Source organism: Sturnira hondurensis, unplaced genomic scaffold (assembly GCF_014824575.4).
Source record: "Sturnira hondurensis isolate 20B ecotype Veracruz unplaced genomic scaffold, ASM1482457v3 Scaffold0006413, whole genome shotgun sequence".
NCBI classification, from domain to species: domain Eukaryota; kingdom Metazoa; phylum Chordata; class Mammalia; order Chiroptera; family Phyllostomidae; genus Sturnira; species Sturnira hondurensis.
Window position 1 is genome coordinate 16,700,625 of NW_028079044.1, and position 26,738 is coordinate 16,727,362.

Consider the following 26,738-nt stretch of genomic DNA (forward strand, 5'->3'; position numbering starts at 1 on the left):
CTGCAACCCAGGCATGTGCCCTGACTGGGAATCGAACCGTGATCGTGTGGTTTGCAGGCCTGCGCTCAATCCACTGAGCCACATCAGCCAGGGCCAATACAAGTATATATTGTTCTTAACTTCAACCTCTCTAATTATACCACCAAATACAAGTGGTGTAAGAAACGATTTTACAAATTTTTCACGTTTTCTTTGAAAATCACAAAGAAAAAGTCAGCAGGGATAGGCATTCTGAAAGTTCAACTTGATTTTCACTTTCATAATCATGTCCATAGTATCACTGTATCCAAGATTTTGGGATTTTTAAAAAAAAAATTAATTTTCTGAATTTAATATTCCAAACAAATGACTTTCCAAGAACCCCGCGTGAATTCCACGCATTACACGTTTCAGGCGGCTCTGTGCCTCCAGTGGACGAGGGAGGGCAGGCTCGGCGCACGTGTGAAATAACCACACCTCTCACGGCTCAGCCGAAGATTTGGTGAGCGCTGAAGAAACAGTGATTCAGGGTTACTTACTAAGCATTTATATATAAATCTAAATAAGTGATGGTGTTAAGTTTTATTACTACTAAGTTAAAAGAATCAAATCTACCATAAATTTCAAAAACAAAAATTTATTCATAAACTATATTTTACAAGTTTGACCAAAAGCAAGGCTACAAAACCCCCACAATGTTATATATCTCAACGTCACTTACCACAGTCAACGAACAAAAGTCTCATTAATTCAGCTCCCCTTTTTAAGTAAAAAAGAGGTCTCTGTAGATCATGGTGTATCGTTGTATGAGTTATACTGCTAAAAACATGAACCCCAATCTAGTCTGACCATGCTACTTTGGTATTTTTATGAAGTAATATTTTGTACTGAAACTCAGCCACTGTGAAATCTCTCAAAGTGTGAAGGTTAACTCACAGCAGTTTCCCCAAGGCAAACCATTTTAAAACAAATTAAGTGATCCCTGCCACAACTGTGTGAATGCTGAAATGCAACATAAGCGTTTACTATAAGACATAGAACTTTGGGGATGCAGAACAAATTTAAATGTCTTCAAATACAGACAAGTACCAACTTCCCAGCAGAAGCGGAGGGGAGGGCCAGAGCTGGCTCTGGAGACAGCGGTGCTCCCGTGGGCGGGAGGGGATCGCTGTTCCAGGCGGCTGGAATGCAGCACCAGGCACTGCACACCCAGACAGAGGCCAGCCGGGAGGTCTGTGTCCGGGCCTCTTCCGTCGGTCAAACCCAGCTCTGTCCAATGAGGGCCCACGGATCCGGAACACATTCGGAATTCTGTGAGTGTTCTGCTGGGTGGTTTCAAAGTCCGAAGTCTTCAGATCAGATCTTATGGAGTTTTGTAATAATCAGTACTCTTACCATTTGATCAAATGAACTACAAATGCAAAGGCCCCTCTTATCTGGACTCCAGTCCAGACTGGAGATGGGCTGGGTAGACAATGTAACATTCTGCAGAAGGCTGACTGAACCCGCAACTCCCATCTCCACTCCCTCGGAGTCCTTCTTGGACCTCTGAGCAGGGTACTCGCTGAAAACAAGAACAAAGAGGTAAAACGAGGCAGAGCACATGCCCAGGCAAAAGCTGTGAGTGAGCCTGGCAGCACCTCATCTAACACTTCCAGGACGGACAACGGGCGCTGGTTCCTACCCCAGGGCTCCGCTACTCCGTCCCAGCCAAGGGTCTTTTGTGTCCCACTCCTACAGGGAGACACTGCCTAGAGGAGATTTTAGACCTAAACATCATGCTTCAAAAAAGAAAAAAGCCATTCTGAAACACGTGATTTCCTTTCAGCTGAAAACATAAATTTATAATACGAGATGAAGGTGAATAAATACTCTTTGGTCTAGATTCAAGAGAAGGGGAAAGAAACATCCCCCCAGGCACGGAGATGTGTTTCTAGTGAAATATTGCTAGTGGAGTATTGCTCCTTGTTAGAAGGCCTTTTAAAGCCTGTTAGGTATCCACTATGATACTACCTATATTTTATAAATGCTAATAAAGGCTAAGGGTTTCAGGATAAAAAGCAACTAAAAGGCAGAGTGACACAGAAGTGACAGGCAGATAACCTACTCTCTCCCCTCCTCAGACCCTACAACCCTCTGATTAACAGGAATGGAACAGTCAGATGGACAAACAGCCTTCAAATTTTTTTCATGTCTCTTGGTAAAGGCTGCAATAATTTAGTATTTAAAAAATAGCAAAGGTTTTTTAAACCCTCCATATTACTAAAGTTTTGATGTTTTAGATATGCAAAAAAAAATCAGCATGTTGGAGTCCATTTGTTCACAATGGACAAAACAATTCCTGAATAACTAGATGAGTTTCCTTAGAAATTCCTGACTAGTGCTCAAGAAATGTTTATAACTTAATTGCATTACTACCAAGAGAGACTAGCAAATGGAAATGACGCTAAATGTTTTACTTAGACCAATTCTCCTCTGCTGGAGTATTACCTGACACAAAGCTCCAAACCAACTTGAAGATTAGACCAGATACCTGCCTTGTTAAGGACTAAAAGTTAATTTTGAGATAAACCACAATTTTCAAATTGCATAAAGACCCCACTTCACTGATACTAACTTAATCCACAGCAGTCAAAAATCCGAGCTGCAAAAGTGTTCTCACATCACATGGGAAACAATCCATGTGCGGATTACAAAGAAAACTGGGACTCAGTGCTTCCAGCAAGCAGCCGAAAGACTCCAAAGACTCTGGCCACCAGGCATTGATAGCACAGGGCCCTGCGGCTGCTAGGCTGGGCCGGAGGTGGAGGGGGTAGGGGGGAATCCGCAATCTCTCCCAGAGTGGAGCTGGAAGGCACAGGCAAGTGCTGTGGATGAAGGTGCTTGCAGAGAAGTTACCCAATGAACCATCTACCAATCAGTCTCCCAGGTCTGTTAACACTTTTCCTCTGCTTTTTATTCACAGAAACTATATGGTTTCAATCTAGAGCACTCACTCCCAGTTTTGTGTCAGCTATATCCCTAAATACTTTTGTACGCCTATTTTCAGAACCCCTTGTAGCTTCTAAAAGGAGCTAACAAATAGAAAGTTATTTTGTAAATGTGAAAGTTTCAGAAGTTTCAAAGATGGTGTTTTTCTTCTATGTCTTTTTTCCAAACTGTATTTCTAAAATATCTTTCACTTATGGCTTTTTTTTTCCTTCTTTTTTCTTGGGTGATGTTTACAGGGAGATAACCATTTACACACTTTTTACCAGGCTTTTTAAATGAGCAGCCAGTCTGGTACCTGCCACCTTCCGGCCCCAGGCTTCCGAGTGCGGGCGCAGGGCACAGTGAGCTCCCCGTCACTCCCCGTCACTCCCCGTCACTCGCTGGGCAATGCAGAAAGCAAGCTCACCGACAAGGCTTTTGCTGGAGACCAAGCAGGATCCTCCGGCTCTGCTTCAGTTTAGTCACAAGAATGCTATCAGAACTTGGGCTAGCGAATTATTAGGATCTGAAACTAACAATTCCAGTCCTTTCCCTATTTCCAAGAGGTATGTTCTAACAACCTGATCATATTTCCCAAAAGCTTTGGTGAAAAGTTTTCCTATTAAAAAAAAAAACTACCAAAAACCCATGATTTCAAATCTATGGAGAACTGTTCCTAACCCATTATAATATAGGGAAGACAACTAAATAACAAACATATTTCATATGTCAAAAGAAGGTTAATATCTAAGTCTAAAATAAGTAGATTTGTAAAAAATGCTCAGAAAGTACTTATGTAATACCATAAAATTTAAAATCGTATCAAAATGAACCAAGTCAAAGGAAGAAAAAAAGACCAAAAAGTTCAATCTAATCCTACTTTACACCCACAAGTAACTTAAAAAAAAGCCAGGGGAGCTGGCAGACTTACTACTTCCAGAGGTGGAGGCCACCGGCGCCCCCCGCGGTCAGAAACAGCTCCCTGTTCTGCGGCAGGTGTCGGACCTGCCACACCGTGGACTTGTGAGCCTGAACGGGGGAGAGGCACACACCTGGTTTGTAAGTTTATATGGGAAAGACTGCCCTAGAGCGGGAGCCCTGTAAATAAAGAAATTTTACTTCTATAATTTCAATGACTGGTATAAAAGTAAATTATTTTCTGGTACTTCTCTTTATGATGGCCACAGAGATGTATAGGAACCCATCAGAAATTAAGAAAGGCATCATTTTTCTTTATTGTTTCATGAAACAAAGTTCTATAGGATTTTTAAAAAGATGTTATCAGATTAAAAGTCTAAGTTTATGCTACCATATACATTATGCAAATAGATTTTATACATTTATATCTCCAGCTCATTCTGAAGAGGAAAAAAACCCTCAAAATACAAAAACACATACTTCTTGCTAAAGAAAAAATAAAGATAGAATAAATTTTTTAAAAATAAACGTCAGCCTTGACTGGGCTGACCCCACTGACGTGCCCAGTGGGCTGGGCATCGCCCTGCAGACCGAAAGCTGGCGGGTTGGACTCTGGTCGGGGCAACACCTGCCTGGGGCTGCGGTTCTCTCTCATCCATGTCTCTCCCACACACTGGTGTCTCTCTCCCTGTCCTTCTCCCTCTCTTCCCCTTTCTCTAAAAATAAATAAATAAAATCCTTTAAGAAATAATAGGCTTTATTTTTGAGTGGCGTTCTGGGTTCACAGCAGAACTGAATGGAGAACGAGTTCCCACACACAGAACAAATCGGAACTTAAAGCTCCCAGAGCTTTTTCAGTCTGCACTCTGGACTTGCCTGGTCTTCACTGTAAGGGCCGCAAGGACTTACAGACTCCTTGAGTCATTAATAAGCCTTATCAGTCATATTAAACTAAAAGATAAAAATGGCAACTGGATAAAGTTAACAACGTGTCAGCACCTTAACAGCCAGTAAATCAACCCTAATAGTGTTCTATTCACTGAGGGGAGTGGGGGGTGCGGGGGGGAGGGGCGGGGTGGAAGACTTCCCACTCGGTAGAAGCAGGAGACCAGCTAAGTCAATCTAAGCCACACCTAGGACACAGCACATTTTAGTGAGTAGTTAGTCCTGATGTTTGATTTTAATAGTCTTTTAAGAGAATTACCATTAGCTGATAAAAACACACCTCAAAATACACACTTTAGTGTGTGAGTCCTCAAGTGGTTGGATTCAAGGTCTTAAAACTTAATTTGTTTTGTGCCTTAAACTTTTTTTTTCTGGAAGTTGATAAAAACACAAAAGGCAAGAGGGAGTACAGCCTTTTAAAAAAACAGCCATTTATTTGTCAGACTTAGCAATGAACTAAATTAACTAGATGAAAAAATTTAAAACAAATTTTTTTATTATGTATTGATTTTAGAGAGAGAGGAAGGGAGAGACAGGGAGAGGAAGGGAGAGAGAAACATCAATTTGCTGTTCCTCTTATCTATGCATTCATTGGTTGACTCTCGTATGTGCCCTGACTGGGGATCAAACCCACAACCTTGGTGTATCAGGTCAACACTGTAATAACTGAGCTACCCCATCAGGGCCTGGAAAAAAAAATTTGATGATAAAAGACTATAATTTACAGATAATAAGAAACATGTTGCAAATGTATATTAAACAATCTAGTAAAGCGCTTTATGTTGATAGATACTTAACATATTCTAAAACAACAAAGGCAAAACAGTATTTTAATCTATAGCTATCTTTTTAAGAATTTAGGTCATCAGGCAGTGAATATAATTTACATGCAATAATGATTATTGTAATAATAATATAAGACAAAATAGAAACATTTGAGAAGTACTACTAAATCCATGGTAGAGTAAGAAAAGAAGTGAATTTTTATTTCCTGAACAATGTATATATTTTAATCTTATGGAAACTACAAATCTATAACTGATCTTTATTTTTACACTAGTGGAAGCTCAGTCACATTTCTAACCCATCTCTTGCACACAACAGGATGTTTCAGTATGAAATTTATGCAATCCCCTTACTCCAGATATCATCTCATCTTCTTAACAAGTATTTGCCCTGCTTTCTTCATCCATTTTTCTCATGTTGTAATACTATGTTTTCTTTGAAACTACATCAAATACTATTTGAAACAGCCCTGGCTGGTATAGCTCAGTGGATTGAGCGCGGGCCTGCGAACCAGAGGATCACAGTTCGATTCCCAGTCAGGGCACATGCCTGGGTTGCAAGCCAGTTCCCAGCAGGGGACGCACGAGAGGCAACCATACATTAATATTTCTCTCCCTCTCTCCTTCCCTTCCCCGCTAAAGATAAATAAATAAAATCTTAAAAAAAAAAACACTGAAAAAATACTTAAAAAACAACTATCTAAAACAAGGCAAAGTATGTATGTACATGACTATGAACACCTACCATGTATCAATCACAGTGGTTAACACATTAAATAATTTTTTTTAATGTAGCCAACAGGAATATTAAATAAAATGTGGTTAAGTTACATAATATATGTTGATACATTTTGAAAAGTATAAGTACTATACTAAAGTATACATTGGTATACACCCAAAAGTACATAATTAGGTATTAACACTAATATTATGTATGCATTAGGAAACATGATGCTAGGTTTTATCGATCAAATTCCTATCATCAGCTAGTTGTCCTAAGATTGCTCCTTAACTATAAAATAAGATTCCTAGCCAACTGAGGCCTTTATTATAATCAAGAAGTCTAAAACTGATAAACTTTGGGAAAAGTACCCTTTGCACAGAAAACCTTGTCAAGACCCCACAAGAACATAATAAAAATAGCTCCCTCCACATAAAGATCTGGAAGGCACCTTGGTGGCGAAGTCTATGTTAGTCTGAAGCAAGCTGTAAACACCCCTCTTGGCAGAAAGACGTTTCCCCCAGGCTTACCTTTTCTGAAACGGAAGCAAAACCTTTGGTTGGATGCTGTGTCCTCATGTCAAAAACATGGAACTTTCCTTCCAGAGATGTAGCTACTAACTTGTTCATGCTTATATCTTTTCTGTCAAACTCCAAGCTACATACCTGAAAACAGAGAATATTTATTATTGATGGTCTCATGATTATTATTCAGGAGGTTCTTTCAAACGAAGTAAAACAACTTTTATTAGTGCATGTGCAAGCATTTAAACAATCATTTTGTGTTTTGAATCAATATATCAAATACTTTTACACCATAGAAAAACTGGTTCTTGCTTAAAAAGAGCAAAACCATCTTGAGTTCCCCATTATTATATCTACACAGTTAAGTGAAGGCTGACTCTAGAAAACAGGAGGGAACCACATTCTCCACAAGAGTCACACAACTCAGGAACCAAACATGTGACAGTACGGGGGAAGCCATGGCTGTTTTCAGGCTTTCTAATACAGCAGGAAAAGGCCTTACTCGTCTACTTTGGTATCACAAGGCATGGCCCCAGGGGTCCACAGTCAGGCTGCAGGACTTGCCACTCACCTGGCACTGGTCTACCTCCTCGGGGTGGTTCACTCCCCGACAGAGGGTCTGTGATTTTCATCAGATTCCCAAAGGGCTCAACAGCCCCCAAAGGTTAAACCACTGGTGTAGAGGGGTTGTACTGAGATGAGGTACTAGAGTCACTTTCCTTTTATAGCAGTTCAGAGGGGGACGAAAACATGCTCAGAGAACTAACAAGGACCCAAATGCACACTACCCCGTTCTTAATGTTCGTCTCCCACCGCAAGGACATGCTTCTGAGATCGAACAGTTTGATGTCCCCGTTGTCATAGCCAGCACAGACAACCCGCTCCTCCTGATTGTAAGCATTGCCTGCAAAGCAAGACACGACATTTCAGATCTTCATAAATGCTAATCTGAAGACTGCTAAAATAATTTTATGAAGCTATGCATATAATTTATAATGAATCAGATTTTTAAAAATCATGTTGGGTAGAACCTCAGGTTACCAATTTTGAGAGGACATCAGAATTATTAACTTGGTATCTGATATATTGGGTTTTTTTTTAAGATTTTAAGATTTATTTATTTATTTTTAGAGAGAGGGGAAGGGAAGGAAAAAGGGAGAGAAACATCAATGTGCAGTTGCCTCTTGTGTGCCCCCAACTCAGGACCTGGCCCGCAACCTGGACATGTGCCCTGACTGGAAATCGAATCAGCAACTCCTTGATTAGTAGGCCTGTGCTCAATCCACTGAGCTACACCAGCCAGGGCTGACATACTGCTTTTTAAAGCTCATTCTAAATGGAAGGGATGTGTGAAAATGTTCATTGGATTCTAAGTTGAAAGCAAATGTTCTCTCTATACTGTATCTGCAGAGACAAAAAGGCCAACTACCATCCAAACATACAGGGTTTGGCAGAATGATCTAGCTATGCTTTTACTGTTTTTTTTGGTAGTAACTATATATGAAAGCAAGTAGAAACTACTTTAAAACTTATTTATTTTGCAAAAGTTTGCTCTGATGTTGTTCCGCTTTTGTAAGGAAACCAGAAGTTATAGCACTCTGTGATATATTTTTAGTTATATGACTACATCTGTAAATTTATAATCTGTAGTTAAATTCATCCTGCTTAGTTCCAGAGATTTCTTTTGCAGTTTTTCCAAGGAAATGTTAAGCGAGAGGGAGGCCCTTGTAATATGGTAGGCTATCTGGGCATCTTGTCCCAATGCCTTTGTTCTCTACTCCTTCCACCTCCTCCTTTTTCATAAATTCTAGCCCCATTTCCACTGTGGGCTCCACGTAGATGATACAACAGCATCTTAAACCCCAGATGTCCAAAACTGACCTCACCATCTTCCTTTATAAACCACCATATCCTTTGTGCGACTTCTTCAATCAATGATATCCTTCTCCCCACAATCAGCCTCCAAATCTAGTCACCCTGGACACAGTCCTTTCTTTTGCTCATCTCCAGAAACTTTCCAAATTCTATTTATTTTGCCCTAATATTACGTTTTGAATCAATCCCCTCTGGCCCATTCTCACTGCTTCTAACTTATGTCTTCCCTAAAATAATGCAAAACTTCAGAAGTCATGCTCCCTCTGCCACCCACCTCTGCACCACTACACAACACCAGGTTAATTCTCCTAAAGCTGTGATTGTATCTCATCCTTGGAAAATCCTCCAAACGTTGACAACTACCTCCAGACCACCCAAACGCCTCTCGTGTGGCTCCGAGCCATCTTTACAGCTATTCCTCCACCACAGTGTTTCCTTCTACATACCCTCTTGGACACTTCTCAAGCTATTCCTTCTACTTGACATTTCCTTCCAATTTCAGAAGTTCAAATCCTATATGCCCTTGGTCAAAATGTCTCCTCTCCCAGTCATCTCTCCCCCAGGGTTCCTCCTACATTGGCCCATGCCTCTTGTGAACTTTCATTGCCCCTACCTTGTGCTACAGTTAATGCAGATTATCATGTCCTCTTTACTAAACGATAAGCATCCTGAAGCTAGATAATGCACCTGTTTCACCCTTATATGCCCAACTTTGCACCTACTTGGCATCCATAAAAAACTGTCAGATCAGTGGATTTTCTTTTTAAATTTAATATCCTATATTTAAAATTGTACTTACATTCCTTAGATCAATGATGAAGGACTTTAATGAGCCCTTTTAATTATTATATCAATTTTATATTATCCTAAATACTAATAATGAAATTCTCCCCAAGTATGTATGTCTTAAGTTTATATATTTTTGCTCATAATATACACACATAATGTAATTCCCATACAACAATTTAATTTTTAAATCGGAAGTCTAAAACTTTCCTCTAATTAAATAACAGTCCAATTTAAAAATAACATAAAAAGTTGAACAGTTTACACATATTGTTAAATCCCCATTTTAATGCCTGTTATCTCCACAGGGTTACACTAAGAAAAAGGGGAAAGAAAACAGAGGCTTAAAACTAAGTACGGCCCTGGCTGGTGTGGCTCAGTGGATTGAGGCCCGGCTGGCGAAGTGAAAGGTTGCTGGTTCAGTTCCCTATCAGGACACAGGCCTGGGCTACAGACCAGGTCCCCAGCTGGGGCGTGTGAGGGGCAACCAATCAGTGTATCTCTCACACATGGATGCTTCTCTCCCTCTCTTTCTCTTCCCCTCTTTCTAAAAGTAAATAAATAAAATAAAATAAAATAAATTTATTAAAAATTAGTATGACCCATCTAACAAAAACTATTTTAATTTTGATGCTCAGCAAGAAATACAAGGTAAACATCAATTAGTCCTACAAAATCAACATTCATCTTAAATATGTTACTAGAGGAACACAGTTACCAAATTTATAAGAAATAAATGTGTAATGTTATAACCATTTCCTAGAAAATAAACATACTTTATGCAGAGTATAATTAATATAAGATTTGTTAGGTTCCCATTTCCCCTTGGGGCTCTACTTAGCCCCATTACTGGCATTTGGTTCTAACTAAGTCAGTATTACCTGGTTAAACACGAGTACATAGTAATAGCAAATTATTTGTGAGCACTTTCTAAGCACAATTCTAAGCACCTTCCATGCACTACCTCATTGAATCCTCATAACGCTATTAAGTAAATTCCACTATAACTTCCATCCAGAACCAAGAACAAGAGGAGCTTAAGAACCTGCCCCAGGTCTCAGAGCCAGTAAGCAGCACAGTGAGGATTTAAACCCAGGCCGCAGAGGCTGACATTAACTACCATGCCTACTTGACCCAATAAGCTGCCAGAATAATCACAAAACAGATTCTAAAGATACGACCAGGACTTCCTTGAAGCACTGTGCCTTCAACCATCTGATACTTCAAATCTGAGAGCCCTTCAACAATTTACCAAATGCCACGGTCCAACAGTCTCTCCTGTTTTCTCCTTGTACAGGTTCCATATTAGCAACAGGGTCATCTTTTTGCCTTGGGTCCCAAACCTTCACAGTTCCTGCCACAAATAAAAGGGAGCCAGAAAAATGCAACAGTGAATAACAACATTTCTTTTCTGCATTCTCTTCCTATGGCTTCCTATGTACATGGTGACATTATAGATGTAACATCTGAAAAATATTCAGGTTTATCTGACTTCTCATTGGGTAAGTTGCACTTAACATAACTTAATATAGAGATATAACTCATATGTCACTGTCTGACTTGTATTTCCAAACGGATAAAGAGAAAAGCCAACACCTGTTTCTAGGTTATCAACAAAGTATGATTGACAAGGCAAATATAAATGTTATGTAATTCAAATCATGCTTTATTTTCTTTGCTTAAGCTCAAAGCTAATATATTATTTATTTAGAATAATACTAGTGCCATTTTAATTATTTCCTTAGTGCCCATATGATCACTGATATTATTTTTATACAGATGAATAAACTAATTTTTATATCTGTGATCTTTTATATTGGCTTTTAGAATACTATTTCATATATAATTAAGTTTAATTTCCCTGGGGCAATAGAGAACAGGGAAACATTAAATAAAATTAACAAATAATTCTTCTCAATTTAATTCCAACTTCCTCATTTTAATGCAAATTACAGGACAACTAACTAAATGGTGTCACCGTCTGGAGAAACACAAATGCACGTAATAAAATGGCTAAAAGCCAAGTACCCGAGAGAGGACAGGAAAAGGGTTAAAAAAAATCCTTAAAAGGGATAATAAACACAGAAAAGGGGGCGCTATTCCACTAGATTTATCTCCAAGAATAAAATAAAATCGGTCATCGAAAAGGTTGCTTGAAGGAGAAAATATTTCCTGCAAATGTAACCAGAGGTTTATATTACTCTATAGGGCACTTACAAATCGATAAAATTCATATTAAGTTTGCAATAGTTAAATAAACAAAGACTACAGACAATTCACAGATCAAAATAAACTAGCAAACAGAGAAAGAACCCAAGGTGGAATGAAGTACCATTTTTATCTGTAAAATTAGGGGGGAAAGGACATCGCTGCTGGTAGGACAGGCGGGAAACCTTCCCCACCTATGGTAGATGGTAAGGTTAAAAGACAACTTTGGGAAGTGTGACAATAAATTTCAAAAACCATACGATACATTTATGCCAAAAGAATTATATACATGATCATATTTATTCCTTCATTATTTTTAAGTCACTCTCCCAAAACAATAAACAAAAAACTTAAGGTAAACTGAATGCTTATCACAGAGGCATGGTTAAAAACATTGTGACTCATCCGCAGGATGGAATGTGACACAGCCGTTAAAATGACAATTGAGAACCATATGGAACAGCAACATTTATGGACGACAAAACATTAAACGGAAAAAGTAACAGCAAAACCATACCCACAGCGATAACTACAGACTGTTGTATAGACAAACCTAAGAATGACGCTAGCGTGGTAGTCTGAATGTTATTTTTCTTTCTATATTCCGTACTGTTTTTAGGACTGGAAAGAATATTTTATTTCTGAAACACAGCCGCCCTTGAGTGACAATGAGAAAATTCCACTTCACTCTTCTCCGAAGACCTGTCCCTGTCTAGTCTCTGCAGAGCGGAAACGCAGAGCGGGCACACTGGGCACCTTCTACAGTGTTCCACGGACGGGCCGCAGCACCTCCGCCCTCAGCCAGCTGTCCGTGTGACAATTTTCACAAGTACTGATCCTGCTTTTTAAAAAAAGAAAACGAGAAGCTGCCACCCACATTATATTGTCAGCTGCCTTGAACACCTATAAAGAAATTTTAAATCCTTCAAGGTTCATGGGAAACTATGGTTAGTACTGTAGTTGAACTGGCTCAAAAGTAAAATAGGAGGTGCCAGGCCTCTAGGTCAAAATACTCAAAACGAAACAGTCCAGGGACATGCAGTCAAACTTGCCTATTAAAAAAGTAGGTTGTTAGATTCAGTCAGTCAAGGGTACTAAGGATTTCCACATAGAAAGTATGGACTGTTGTACAGAGCTCTGTCATTTAAAAAAGTTAAAATACATTGACTTACCATCTCGGCTGCCAGTCACGATTTCAGGTGCTCCTTCCCCAATTCCTAGTCCACCTACACCATCGATAGTGTTTATAATTTCCTTATGGCCCTTCACTGAGTATACTGGGTTCTCTGGAGCTTCCAAATTCCTAAACAACAGGGGACAGTTTCTTACTCACACTGCATGTCCTAGACATTCAGTCCACTACTGAAATGCAAGAATGCATACCAGCTTTAGAGTTTTGTTTAAAAATAAGGGTTTTTGCTATGAATCTGTACAATTACTCCCAATCACTTCTCTCCATTTTAGCACTTTTTGAGCCCTCAATGAGGACAGTCATTTATCCAACTTAGAATTCAAACTCGTGAGTCCACTTGACTTAGGGTTCTTCAAAGGCAATCTACCTAGGACCTCTGGACATGAATTACCAAATCCACTTATTAATAAATGCAGATTCGCAGGCTTCTCCCCAAACATAATCAATAAGGATCTCTGGGGTGGAGTCCTAAACCTGCTGGCTCTTTGAGACTGAAGTCTGATAATTACTTCTGTAAATATAGAGTAAATTCAAAGGATTCAGAATGCTTCCGAAGTAGTTTCACCTTCTGAGGTTTATTATATGAGCACAGCGTACCTTGTACACACTCTCCCTTTAATATGTATTATTACATTTCCTCACTGAATTCCATACTGATTTTCATCTGCTTTTACATTTTTCAGTTTATTATCATCCTCGTCACAAGTATTTCAGTCAAACTGGCCGCAGTTGGTCTAGGTTACTGAAGACAAGTACCGATTACAATACTATGTGTGCTTGCGGCCACAGCAGACGGCTGGGTGATGACTGGCTCAAGCAGGTTATGTTAATACATCCCTTTTCTTGCTTGTCCCCTTTTGCTTTTCTATTGAAGCTTCTATCCACATTTCTCTTTAACAAGTCAGCTTTCAACAACTTACACTTAAAAAAAAAGAGTGTAGCTCTTCATGATGTAATCCCAATTTATTAATGAGCCAAGATTAGTAAAATCTCACTTAGCAGACTTGAGATAGTTCAATCTAGTTTAGAAACGACATTTACTTTTGTAGCATTACTGTAAAAGAATCAAGATACTAAACAGGATTGAGGTTCTACTTAAACAACTATTTTACTGCCCTGACCAGCATGGTTCAGTTGGTTGGGCATAATTACACAAAAGCAAAAGGTCACTGGTTCAATTCTGGGTCAGGGCACACGCCTGGACTGTGGCTCAGTCCTCCGTTGGGGCGCTTACAAGAGGCGACCTATCTTCTCTCTCACATCGATGTTTCTCTCCCACTCTTTCTCTCTCCTTTCCCTCATCTCTAAAGATATATAAACTTTTTTTTAAAAAAAGCTGTTTTATCATTTTTACAGATTTTTTAAAAACTACTTTTTTAAGTATAAAATTATAAGACTTATCAATGAAAATAAGTAATACTGGTTCTATATATATATTTATTTTAGAAAATAACATTCAGATTGGTCTTTCCCCAATTTCTTTCAAAATATATGGCTCTATGTTTAAGAACTAATACATTGTAATAAATGCTAACTTAATTATTAAGCAGCTAAAACAAGGGTGAGTTAAAGTAGATTCATATTTTATTTTAGGAGTCTAAGATAGATAAATAGGTCAAAGTAATTTAATTACAAAGTAGCAGATTCTGAGAAATCAAAAAGTTACATTAGGAGTCTTCCAAGCCAAGATGGAGGAGTAGGTAGACACACTGTGCCTCCTCACACAACCAAAATAAGGACAACAAAAATTTAGAAACAAAAAAAAAGCTAGAACTGACCGAAAATTGAACTGTAAGTAAGTCGGACAGCCAAGGAGCTGAAACAGACACATTGATCCAGACCAACAGGCAGGGCGGAGTTGGGCAGCCAAGCAGAGAGGGGTCAGGGCACAAGAAGCGGTGACATAAGGCACCCCGGGGTGCACAAAATGGCAGCAGACAGTCCCTGCGTGCCCAGACAGCAGTTGGAAGACTCCGAGCATGGGTTGGCAACAGGCAGACCGGGTGACTGGGCGAGTGTGAAGCAAGGCACTGCACACAAGGCGGCTGGCTGACCAGGTGGTGGTCCCACATTTGCACACATATAACTGGGGAGTGAGACAGACCACGCAAGCCAGGGTCCCAGCACCAGGAAATAAAGCCCCAAAACACCAATTGAAAACACCTGTGGGGGGTTGGCATGCAGGGAGAAACTCCCACCCTCACAGGAGAGTTCGTTGGAGAGACCCACAGGGTCCTAGAATGTACACAAGCCCACCCACCCAGGAACCAGCACCAGAAGAGCCCAGTTTGCTTGTGGGAAGTGGCAGAGGGGACCGAAGTCTGAGGGAGAGCAAAACAAGCACCACTGCCCCTCTCTGACGCCGCCCCCACATACAGCATCACAACCCAGAGATGTGGGTTGCCCCACCCTGGTGAACACCTAAGGCTCTGCCCCTCATACGTAACAGGCACGACCAGACCGAAAAAAAAAGGCTGAAGTGCAAGAACAAATCAAAGCCCCAGAGCCAATACTTTTAAGTGACCAAGAGATAGTCAACCTATCAGATGCAAAGTTCAAAACAATGGTGATCAGGATGCTCACAGAACTGGTTGATTTTAGTCACAAAATAGATGAGAAAATGAAGGCTATACTAAGTGAAATGAAGAAAAATGCACAGGGAAACAATAGTGATGGAAAGGATATTGGGACTCAAATCAATGGAGTGGACCAGAAGGAAGTAAAAAACGATCAAACAGAAAATGAAGAAAAAAGAATTCAAAAATCTGAGAAGAGGATTAGGAACCTCCAGGACATCTTTAAATGTTCCAACATCCGAATTAAAGGGGTACCAGAAGGGGAAGAGGAAGAGCAACAAGTGGAAAACTTATTTGAACAAATAATAAAGGAGAACTTCCCTAGTCTGGCAAAGGAAATAGACTTCCAGAAAATCCAGGAAGCTCAGAGAGTCCCAAAGAAGTTGGACCCAAGAAGGAACACACCAAGGCACATCATAATTACATTACCCAAGATTAAAATGAAGGAGAGAATCCTAGAAGCAGCAGGAGATAAGGGGACAGTCACCTACAAAGGAGTTCCCATCAGACTGTCAGCTGAGTTCTCCAAAGAGACCTTACAGGCAAGAAGGGGCTGGAAAGAAGTATTCCAAGTCATGAAATCCAAAGACCTACAGCCAAGATTGCTCTATCCAGCAAAGCTTTCATTTAGAATGGAAGGACAGATAAAGTGCTTCTCAGATAAGGTCAAGTTGAAGGAGTTCATCATCACCAAGCCCTTATTATATGAAATGTTAAAGGGACTTATCTAAGAAAAAGAAGATGAAAAACAGGTATAGTAAAACTCACAATTATTAACAACCACACCTAAAACAAAAGCAAACTAAGCAAACAACTAGAACAGAACGACAGAAAAGGAGATCACATGGAAGGTTAGCACATGGGAGGAGGAGAGGGGGACAAAGAACAAGTAGCATAGACGGTAGGTAGAAAATAGACAGGGGGAGGGTAATAATAGTATGGGAAATATAAACGCTTAAGAACGTAAGAAACATGGACATGAACTAAAGGGGGAGAACTAGGTGGGAGAGGGTATGCGGGGTGGAGAGGAATGAAGGGGAAGAAATGGGACAACTGTAATAGCATAATCAATAAAATATATTTAATAAAATAAAAATAAGCTTAGATACCCTGATAATGCCACAGGAATGCAGGGTCTGGCTGACTGACAAAGCCCTGAATGGGTCACTTCTGCAGCACCCAGCCTCCCCAGAGCACTCTGGCACACACAGCACTGGGCTCACTGGTTCCTCTTCCCACAGCTTCCTCTGGTACTTGGGATTAGCAAACGCTCCCTGTGTTCTGTTGAATCCATGGAAGCCCCGAATGCCTCAGAAAGCCCACACTGCTCCTAGATGGGGCCAGAGTGGAATGTTCAAAGAGGAACCTGCTAGGGACAGGACTGTCATCTTCAGCGGGCCACTCTCAGCAGAGCGCTCAGTTCTGTCTTATGTGGAGACAGAGCCAGAACCTGAGAGATGAAAAGGTGGCCCCTCGGGGATGGCTGGCCCTAGCTGCTGTGTTCCCTTCCTTTTCCTGAGGTAGAGGGCGCATGCTCAGGTGGGTTAGGAGCTGGAAACCTGGGCTCTGGTCCTCATGCCTCTCTGGGCCTCAGTTTCCACGTCTGGAACATGGAGGCAAGGGGAGAAGGGGCATTAAGCACCTTTCAGCTCTGGGTTGGAGGCAGCAGCAGGGGGTGTTCTGCCCACAGGAACCAGAGTGGAGCTGCACAGGCTTCTCGAAGGGCTGGCCTACTGGCTGCCGTACCCACCTGGTTATTTTCTGAATCTGCAACATTTCGTTTTATTTTTTAGTGTACAAATCACTGTCTTTAAGTGTATTCACAGAGTTGTACAATCATTACCACAATCTAATTTAAGAACAGTTTTCATCCCTCAAAGAAATCCTGCACCCGTTAGTTATCACCCAGTAATATTCCCTCAGCCCCTGGCAACCACCAATCAATCTACTTTCTGTTTTTACTGATTTACCTCTTTTGGACATTTCACGTACGTGGAATTATGCGGTCACGTCACCACACCCACCTCTTGCCTTTCACCTCTACAATAATAAACACAACTATGTCGACAACAGCTGCCACAGTCCTGGCCCAGGCCTGGTGGCTGCAGAGCAGAACCACGAGCCCCTGGAGGCGGATTTCGCTTTCTGGGCCCTGAGTCTCCTCCACACCGGCTCCTCCGTCTCATGCCCCTCAAGTAGTGGAAGCCTTGTTACGGTCAGGCCTTCACACAAGTCTCACGTCGCTATTGCTTACACACATGGGGTTTGGTATGGTTGGGCATTCCTATTTTATAAATAAAGCTTACTTATAAACAGAAAACAGAAAAGTTACATTAGAAAACATTAAGTAAGGAAGACAGTTTCTCTCCAGAACATGACTGTGTACTTCAGAAGATGAAGAGATATTCCTGAAAACTAATTACAGAGGAATTTGAATTCACTCAACTTCAATTTAAATATGAAGAAATAACTCTTGGTAAAACATGATAAAAAGCAGCTGGCACAATTGTGATTTTGCTCATTCAAAACAGGCTTATCTATGTGCTCAACAGATGTGTTCCAAATAAGCTGTGCTCAGATGTTAGCGAATGCATTACAAAACTTTTTTAAAGAACACGGAGTTCTACATTAAAAAATTAAAACAAAAACTTAATGTATCACTTTGTAGTGCCAAAAGTATTACTGAAATGCAAACAATATCTAATTTCCCCCCACATTCTACATGTTCATTTTTATATACTGTATCCCTCAAGGTGGTGGGGGACAGACCTTATTTACAAATGCAAGGCATTAAATGCAAGCACCAAACAGCATATGTAGAAATAAAAATTGACAACATCATTTGAAACACCTAAAGAAAAATTAGAATTCTTTCAGAGGAAGAGTAACGTGACTATGAAAGAAACTGCTCGTCTCATACTAATTAAGTAATCTTACCATATATGAAGATTTCCAGCAAAATCTCCAGTAGCTAAATATCTCTGCTGTAAAGATGCTGCACCAAATGTTCCACATTTAATGGGTTTGGCCTTTTCAATCTTATAAAAGGGAGAGAGAGAGGATACATTATTTATGTAAGCAGCTACATACTTACAATCCAATGACATTTACACCTTTATTATGGGATTTAAATAAGGCACATAATATAAAGAGCAATTAAAATGTTTTCTGATAAAATGATATTTTTCCTTTAGTCATTCTCCTATAGTTTAACAGTATATAACTGTCTAAAAAATGAGTTTTAATTTTGCTTTTCCTCTCATTTTGCTAATAAGACATTCAAATGCTAACAACTCAACCATATCTACTGGTTTGCAAATATGAAAATTTTCAGGACTTAATGCGGTATTCCTCTTTAAAATCCTCTGTAGAAATGAGAACGTAATGAAAATATTGTACTTTCCAGATGGCTACAGGAACAAAGATGTTTATGAGTCTCTTACAGTTTTCCCTGCAGAACCTGCTAAACAGAAAATGTTTATGACCTATTCTCTGTGGGACCCTTGTAATACAGAGATTTGTACATCCATGTAGACCAAAGGCACTGCTATTGGTATGGATGAGCCAATCTTTTCAGGTTCATTTCATTTAAGCCTACTGCTCCAAGTACTGTCTATAGTCACACTAATAAAATAACCACACACCAATGCATGTGCTTATGGAAGTCACATGAAGAAGACCGTATCACTGAAAGGGTCCTTGGAAATTACCTAATATACTATCCCCCTGTCATAGATAAAGATATGCAAGCCTAGAGCTTTACAGATTCACCCAATTCAACCATTCAACATTTAATGATTTCCTACTATGTGCAAGTCAATGACCTGGGCAGAAGAAGATACACGGGAAGAAGAGACGAGTAAGACTGGCCATGCCCTCAAGGAGTTAACAACCCAAATACAGTAGGGGATACGTTCCCAGACCCCCAGCAGATGCCTAAAACAGAAGACAGTACTGAACACTATATACATTATGTTTTTTCCTGCACACACCTATGATCAAGTTTAGTTTGTAAATTAGGCACAGTAAGATATTAACAATAACTAATAATAACATAGAACAATTATAACAAGGTACTTATTATAATCACGTGAATGGTTTGGGGCTGTTAGTAAGTAAAATAAGGATAATCTGAACACAAGCACTGGGATGCTGAGATCCTGGGACCATCAACCTGGTACCAAAGCAGCTACTGAGTGACTAACAGGTTATCCAGTGCGGGCACCGGGTGGGACAGAGGAGGATGGTGGGAGACTGCATCACGCTGCTAGGAATGGCGTGTAATTTAAAACCCACGAATTGCTTATTTCTGGAATTTTCCATTCCGTATTCTCAGACTGCAGTTAACAGAAACTGTGGAAAGCAAAACCGTGGATAAGGGGGGGATACTGTGTCGGTGCCTACCCAACTCCTCCCACGTACACACATGCAATATGCTGCTCTCCCCACTCCCACACCACTGCAGGTCTTCCATCCATCTTTTACTTTCCGGTGTTTCTCATTTCTCCAAAGTCCCCACTGACCCCACTTCGCCTGACCTGTCAGGTCACTGACATCCCACCTGGCGTCTGTGTTTCCTCTGGCTCAGCCCATGGAAACTCTAGACAATCTGGAACTGGTTGAGGCCAGGATTTGAGGCCAGTGCCACACCACTCTCTAGCCTCATAATATCACCTTCCATTTACTGTCAGCCTTGATAGGGCAAAACTATTCCTCCTATTTGGCGTCTACAATCTTTACAATTTTTTAGCTTTAACATTTACATAAGTAACACATTTCCCTCTAAAAACTGAAACAAAACTAAAGACTAAAAGGCAAAAAGTGAGTCTCCCTTTGACATTCCCCAGAAGTCCTCCCCATCCTTCTATACATTTATGAACGTACCCAGGTTTGTTTTCATATAAAGAGGATCATCATATATTGTCCTCTGACTTAATTTTTTCCAACGAACAACGTATCTGGGTGAACAGAGCCCTCTGGGTGCCAGGGCATCTCTCCTTGCAGCCCTTCGGGTCCTGTGCCAATCTCCACCTCTCCCACTGGGGTTGGCCTGGTCCATGTAACTTAAAAAATACTTTCCCTGCCATTCTCAATGTTTGGCTGGACATTTCCATATAGAATACACACAGCAACTTTCAAAGAAAAAGAAAAGAACATTCACTTCCCACAAACTACAACTAAAGTTTTCTTTCATGACTCAAAGATGTGGTTATATGGCACAAAGCGTTGGAAACTCTCAGCTTACTGAGCTTTTTCATGGTTTGGGATCTATATATGTGAGCCATTACTATGCAGCCAGGTATAAAGTAAAGCATTCACAACCTCCTTAAAATTGACCAGTAAACAAAATTAGTCATGCACAAAAACACGGTTGGAAAAGACAATGGGAAGCACAGAACCACAGAAGGTTCACTGTATCAGACTGATATTATTTCAGTTATTTTTCCAATTTTATGAAGCAGAGAAATCTTACAATGGGGCAATACAGAGGATGAAAATTTTTTGTCCATTTAGCAAAGCAGACAGTTTTCAAATCACTTAGGTCCTCCCCACCTTCCTCTTCCCTCAAATGAAAAGTACCTGGAATAACACTCTATTACTACTGAGAAGCACATTACCAGTGCTAGGACACAGCTTCCATGGTTAAGCTAATTCAAAGTTCCAGCTCAGGCCACTGATGAAAGAGCTACTGAGCCCTCATCCGCTGGGTTTCACAGGGGCCTTGGCCTGCCCCAGCTCTAGGTCATGGGAATGACCATGACCTCTCACCCTGAGGCAGAGGGTGAAAACAGCCCTCTCCGTAAACAGCCCACCTCTCCAGGTGGGCCCTAATGGGCAAGAGTATGGTTCCAGGGACTCAGAGGATTAGGAGCCATGAGCACTCTGTCACATATTGAGATCTCGACTCTGGAAATTCTCTTCACCAGCTGAAGTGTTCAGCTCCCCATAATCCCACTGCTACTATTGCCCAGAGCCTCTGATGGGGTTTCCAGTCTTCTTCCCAAGTCATGGGAGAGAAACGCTTAACCTCCACTTTTCAGTGCCTCCAGTGAGCACACAGTTCTTCTAAGATTTCAATGCTGGTAATAAAAACTTGGGAAGCACGAAGTTTGCTCTCCGTGTTATTCCTGTACCTTTCCCTTCAGACCCTCTGGAATAGAGAATCTCAAACCATGCTCCTGGAATACACTAACCTTTTCGTACCAACATAAGTTTTTCTCTCTCTTTTAAAAAAAATACGGAATGCTTCATGAATTTGCATGTCATCCCTGCTCAGGGGCCATGTTAATCCTCTCTATATTGTTCTAATATTAGTATTAGAACAATATTAGGCGATGCAAGCACAGCTAATAACATAATTTTTTAAAGCTGTTGTTTTTTCCCCCAGAAATTGAACTTAAATAGTACTAGCAAATGAACACCAACAAGAAAACCTGGAACCGAGGATAAGAAATCTCCTGTGATGTAGATATCACAGTATTTATAATATGGTCAGCTTTTCCTACTGGAAAAACCCTTTCCTGCGCAGAGACAGAACTATCCCAGTATTTCATATTTCATGAAATATTTCACAAATGGCAGCACAATGTCCAGAGGTTCTGGCACCTGAACACGTAGAATTCCCACCTTAGAAGAAACTGAACTGAGAACTATGTATGCTGTGTGTACCTATCACATGACAGGCCAGTGTAGTAGGTTCACTTTGTCACTTCCTAGATTCTAAAAGTGGATGTTTATTGCAAATATGATGGAATGAAATAACATGCATCTACACTTAGAGGCACAGACTCACAGGGCTGCCACCTAACCTATGGCACACAAAATACACAAAACCCTTCTGAAACTGGGCCTTCGGCTCTCCGGCTTCCCCGCTTCCCTGGCTCCTTGTTCTTCAGACACACCCAAGGCACTTCCACCCCAGGGCACTTTCCTCCACTCTCCCCACTGCCTGGGCTGCTCTTTCCTTCTCCCAATTCGATTTCATTTCAAATGTCACCGTCTCTAAAGAAGGCGCCTTCCCTGCCCCTCCAACTGATGAAAAATACTTACGATTTTTCTTGCTAGAAAACCTGGCCCGGGGGCTCAGTTGGTTAAGCATCATCCCTTACACCAAAACATTGTGGGTTCGACCTCTGATAGGGGTGGGTTTCACCCCCAGTAGGGGCAGGTATGGGAGGCAACCAACTCACCTTTCTCTCTCTTTCCTTCCCTTCCCCTCTCTCTAAAATCAATAAACACATTCTCTGGTAAGAACTTAAGGAAAAAATGAAGCTCTACTTTGTGAAGCTGATACACAATGATAATTAGTATACATTACCCTCCGCTACATGAGAGTGAAAATGACCATCCATCATGGTTGTATCTGACCCGGATGTTTGTTCTCTTTGCTACATTAAGTTAACACGACTAAAAAGAAGCCCCTGATGTAAGTGAGAGCTATTTTCGTTCTGTCTGTGAGTGAGTCTAATACAGCCTGTCAGTATTTCCTCCTCCACATCCTGGCACTGCTTCACTGACATTAAAAGGTTTAGTCAACCAAATGCTAACAAGCAGTGAATTCAGTGCCACAGGGGCTAAAAAAGCAATACTGTATTAGCTTATTACTAAATTTTAAAGTATAAATATCCCCAACTACAGTTCCATTTTTCAGGGCTGCCCCTCGTCCTTTGTGCCAATTAGGAAAAAAGGTACCTTTGACAGACCAGTGAGGTCTCACAAGGGAAGGCCTGAAGAAAAGATGGATTTCAGCGCTCGCTAAACTCTTGGCCAGACACCCTCGGGTGACGAGACAAACCGCTGTGCTGCGCAGGGAGGCCTGCCCTCATTCCGCAGCTATCTTTAGTAACCAAAACGAAGGCACCAAGAAAGACCCGTTTCCTTCCTTCCTTTTTATCCTGGATGCACAGGCTTTGGAGTACATGACTTGAGGAGGCCCCCCAATGATACAATCAGGTATGCTTCCTAATATTTTAATAAAATCATTCACCTAGCCCCACTGTAGCCAAACCGGGGACTCATCAGAATCACCTGGTGGAAGTTGAAAAACTACTGATTTTCAGATTTCAGTCTACTCTAGATGCAAGAGTGCCCGTGCATCAGACCTTCTAGAGGTGGGACCAAGGCACGAATATTCTAAAACACACACACACACAAAACCAACAGTAACAACCCACATTCAGGTGATCATGATGCACAGTAAGAGTGGAGGGTCACTGAGCTTGTACTTAGTCTATGTGCTTTTCCATTGCACCATCACGGCCAATTCCAACGTAAATTCTTACGTTTTTGCATTTGGCTTATCCGCTCTTTAAACAGCAGGCTCATTAGGAGAAAGAACACATCTTTCAAACACCTGTGGTCCTCAGCAGATAGTTTATGGTAGAAAAAAGAAGACCCAAAAGACACAGGTGAAATATGAAAAGTGGTTACTCCTAGGGTTGAGATCATGGGTGATATTTTTCCTATCTATATTTCTAAGATATTTTACAATTAGCACGTTACTTTTGCTAAGAAGCAAAATTATCTCAAAAACTTGTTAGACCCCTCCAGAATCTCTAAAAGAGACAGAGAGCACGACTTCACTTTGTGGAACAGGTAAATCATGCAGTCTTATAAAAAAGTCGTCACAAGCCTGTAGCTGCTCCCTGGTTGAGCTTTGGTTGGTATTTGTTCCTAACACTTCACCTTTAAATTTCTTTCTGCTATTCTGTTTCCCATTTGTTTAAATTCCTGACCCCAATCAAATGATCAATAAATTGATATTTAAATCACCCAAATTATACGATGTAAAGTATGATTGTCTAACCATTAAGCTGTACACCTGAAACTAATACAAATAAAACTGAAAGAAAAAAATTACCCTTTATAGGTATACATTTACTCATTCTTTTAACAAGTAATTGAGTTTCTGCTTCTTACATACCATATAAATAAATGTACTGTCCTTACTCTCCAGGAGCTTACAATCTAATTAGAGAGTAATGAGACAGAATGACATATTTCAGGCACAGATAGTAAGTGCCGCAGGAGTGCAACATAAGAAAAGTTACCTTGTGTGGAGACCAGGAAGGGACTTCATACCAGAGGGTAGCCAACCAGAACTGGACTTATCTTCTGGAGGGCAGGCCCCTTGTGGTACAGGCTTCCCCCACCAGGTGAGTGTTCTGGGAACCCATCTGTATCAGCTTTGTTGTGAGAGGGTGTGTTTAGCTGAATCAGCTTCAGCTAATTCTTTTTTTGAAGACTCAACATGTTTGCCCATTTCATGACAGGTGATTTACCAGCACACCTGCTCGCACCTTGCTGACTATTCAGCAGTTTTTGACCCCCAAAACCCCCCAAAAACAAAAAACCAGAATCACTCCTCCCACCGTGTTCCACCTTCCCTAGTCTCCAGATCTCACCGCCAGTGACATTTTTTGTTTCCCCAGATGAAAAAAGTCCTCAAAGGGAAACACTTTGCCAAGGTAGAAGAGGTGAAACAAAAACAGCAGAAGCGCTGAAAGGCATCAAAATCGCAGAGTTCAAAAACTGTTTTGAGCAGTGGGAAAAATATATCAATAGGTGTGCTGCATCAAACAGGAGAGTACTTTGAAGGTGACTGAAGTTTAATCATGTAAAGAATAAATATATAATTTTTTAACAAACAAATTCTGGGGGGTTTAGGGTCCCCCCTTGTATATCAAATAATCTGATGGACCTTAGAATTGCAACAGGTGACTTAGGGATTAAGTGATGAATTTAAGGAAAGGCAGAAAAGAACAAGCCATGTTTTACTCTGAGGCCCTGACTACAGAAGACAGTTAAACCGAACAAGAAAACTGGCACTCACAGAAGTTTAAAGTGGGATGGGGCCCAACCTACCTTTTAATCTAAGCTTTACTATCTTATATTCATCCCTTACCTACCAGTTCAACTTCCGGTTCCTCCAAACAGATTCTCTCCATAGCTTTTGATCCCTGGATTTGTCAACCTTCCCTGCAGTCTCCTACAACACTATCATACACCTGAGTATGATCTTTATTTTTTCAGGCAACCAAAATCGAGGCATTTTTGAAACTTTAAGAAAGTATAAAATGTTAGTTAACAACATTCTTTTTAAATTCTTTCACTAGCGACCTTTACAAAACTTGTAAACCTAATGCCACACACTGCTTAAAGCCCTTCAATGATGTCTTGTTTTTCCCAGGGGGAAAAAAGCATGAATTTAAAATACTTTTTAGATCTTGCAACGTTTGGTCCTTGCTTACAACTCCTGTTTCTTAGGAAGATAATCTTTCCTCCACCACTGAGCTTTCCAGGCCACTTCCTCTGGAAACCTCCCTCTCTACTCCAATTTGGCCAGGATAGTTTCTTCCCATCCCCATTCTGTTTTTACTCTAAGAGAACCGTGCTTTTATGTTGGAGGATTCATTCCGGTTTATATCCATGCACCGTCGGTTTGACTATTGACCTGATTCTCTCTCCCACTAGAAAACTCCATGAGATCGGGGATTGTCATCAGAAGCCTGGGACTACCAGGCAACCAACTGACTTGTTGAAAGAATAAATGGTAGATGGCCTCCTCCGATTACACTGTAGGATACCGGTGCCCGCTTTGGCTCTGCTTGTATGAAAACGCCTTTTACTAACAGGGTCCAATTAACAGATTTTCCACAAACTGTGCACCGCCCCCGAAAGACCTACAATTTACTGCGGGGGTGGCTGGAGGAAGGAGCTGGGAGGGCGCGGGTGAACTAGCCCACTGAGAATTCAGGACTTGACCGAAAGTATTCCTCAATCTGCGATCAACTTGGCTACTCCCGCGCAGCTCGAGTTGTGCTTTTGATGGTCACTGTACCAAGGTTTTGGCAAAAAGGAATGCAACCCCCCAGGAACCACACTCGGCCCCCAACGGCACTCCCAGATCCCGAAACTGGGCAGTCTCAACCTAGCACTCACCTCCCGAAGCAGCTTTAGGTCCCCGTGCTGGATCTCGTACAGCTGAATGACGCCGGTGCCCCGTGCGAAGTTGCCCATGGTCACAAATTTGGCGCTGCAGGGCACCCACTTACAGTCAAACACTGTGTAGTTGAGGCCCTTCTGAATATGGGCAATGATCTGAGGCTTTTCGAAGGCCGACATGATCCACCCGATTTTCCCTTCGTCAACCAGTACTTCCCGACCCTGACAAAACCCCAACCTAGAAACCAGACTACAAACATAAATGACAATTTGTCCTTCCCGCTTGCCGTATCCGCCCCCTGGCGCCTCGGCAAG

The 26,738-nt window shown here is 41.0% G+C and overlaps 1 protein-coding gene and 1 pseudogene across 1 annotated transcript; both read right to left on the reverse strand.

Annotated features, from left to right (window-relative positions):
- Positions 1-599: 599 nt before the first annotated feature.
- On the reverse strand, positions 600-26,686 carry DNAAF10 (dynein axonemal assembly factor 10). The gene is made up of 8 exons (XM_037048071.1): positions 26,421-26,686; positions 18,417-18,517; positions 12,884-13,014; positions 10,756-10,857; positions 7,631-7,746; positions 6,849-6,983; positions 3,881-3,978; positions 600-1,543 (listed from the first exon to the last, which is right to left on the reverse strand). The coding sequence occupies exons 1-8, from the start codon at positions 26,601-26,603 to the stop codon at positions 1,336-1,338; spliced, it is 1,074 nt and encodes a 357-aa protein (XP_036903966.1). The 5' UTR covers positions 26,604-26,686; the 3' UTR covers positions 600-1,335.
- On the reverse strand, positions 21,712-21,810 carry LOC118989003 (uncharacterized; annotated as a pseudogene).
- Positions 26,687-26,738: the final 52 nt, after the last annotated feature.

Excerpts from the sequence above, each read along its gene's own strand:
- DNAAF10 (XM_037048071.1), bottom strand. The coding sequence starts at position 26,603 with ATGTCGGCCTTCGAAAAGCCTCAGATCATTGCCCATATTCAGAAGGGC. Across the intron at positions 10,858-12,883 it reads CGTGACTGGCAGCCGAGATG|GAACTGTGAAGGTTTGGGAC; the intron begins GTAAGTCAATGT and ends TATTTGTGGCAG. Across the intron at positions 7,747-10,755 it reads CTGTTGGACCGTGGCATTTG|GCAATGCTTACAATCAGGAG; the intron begins GTAAATTGTTGA and ends CTTGCTTTGCAG.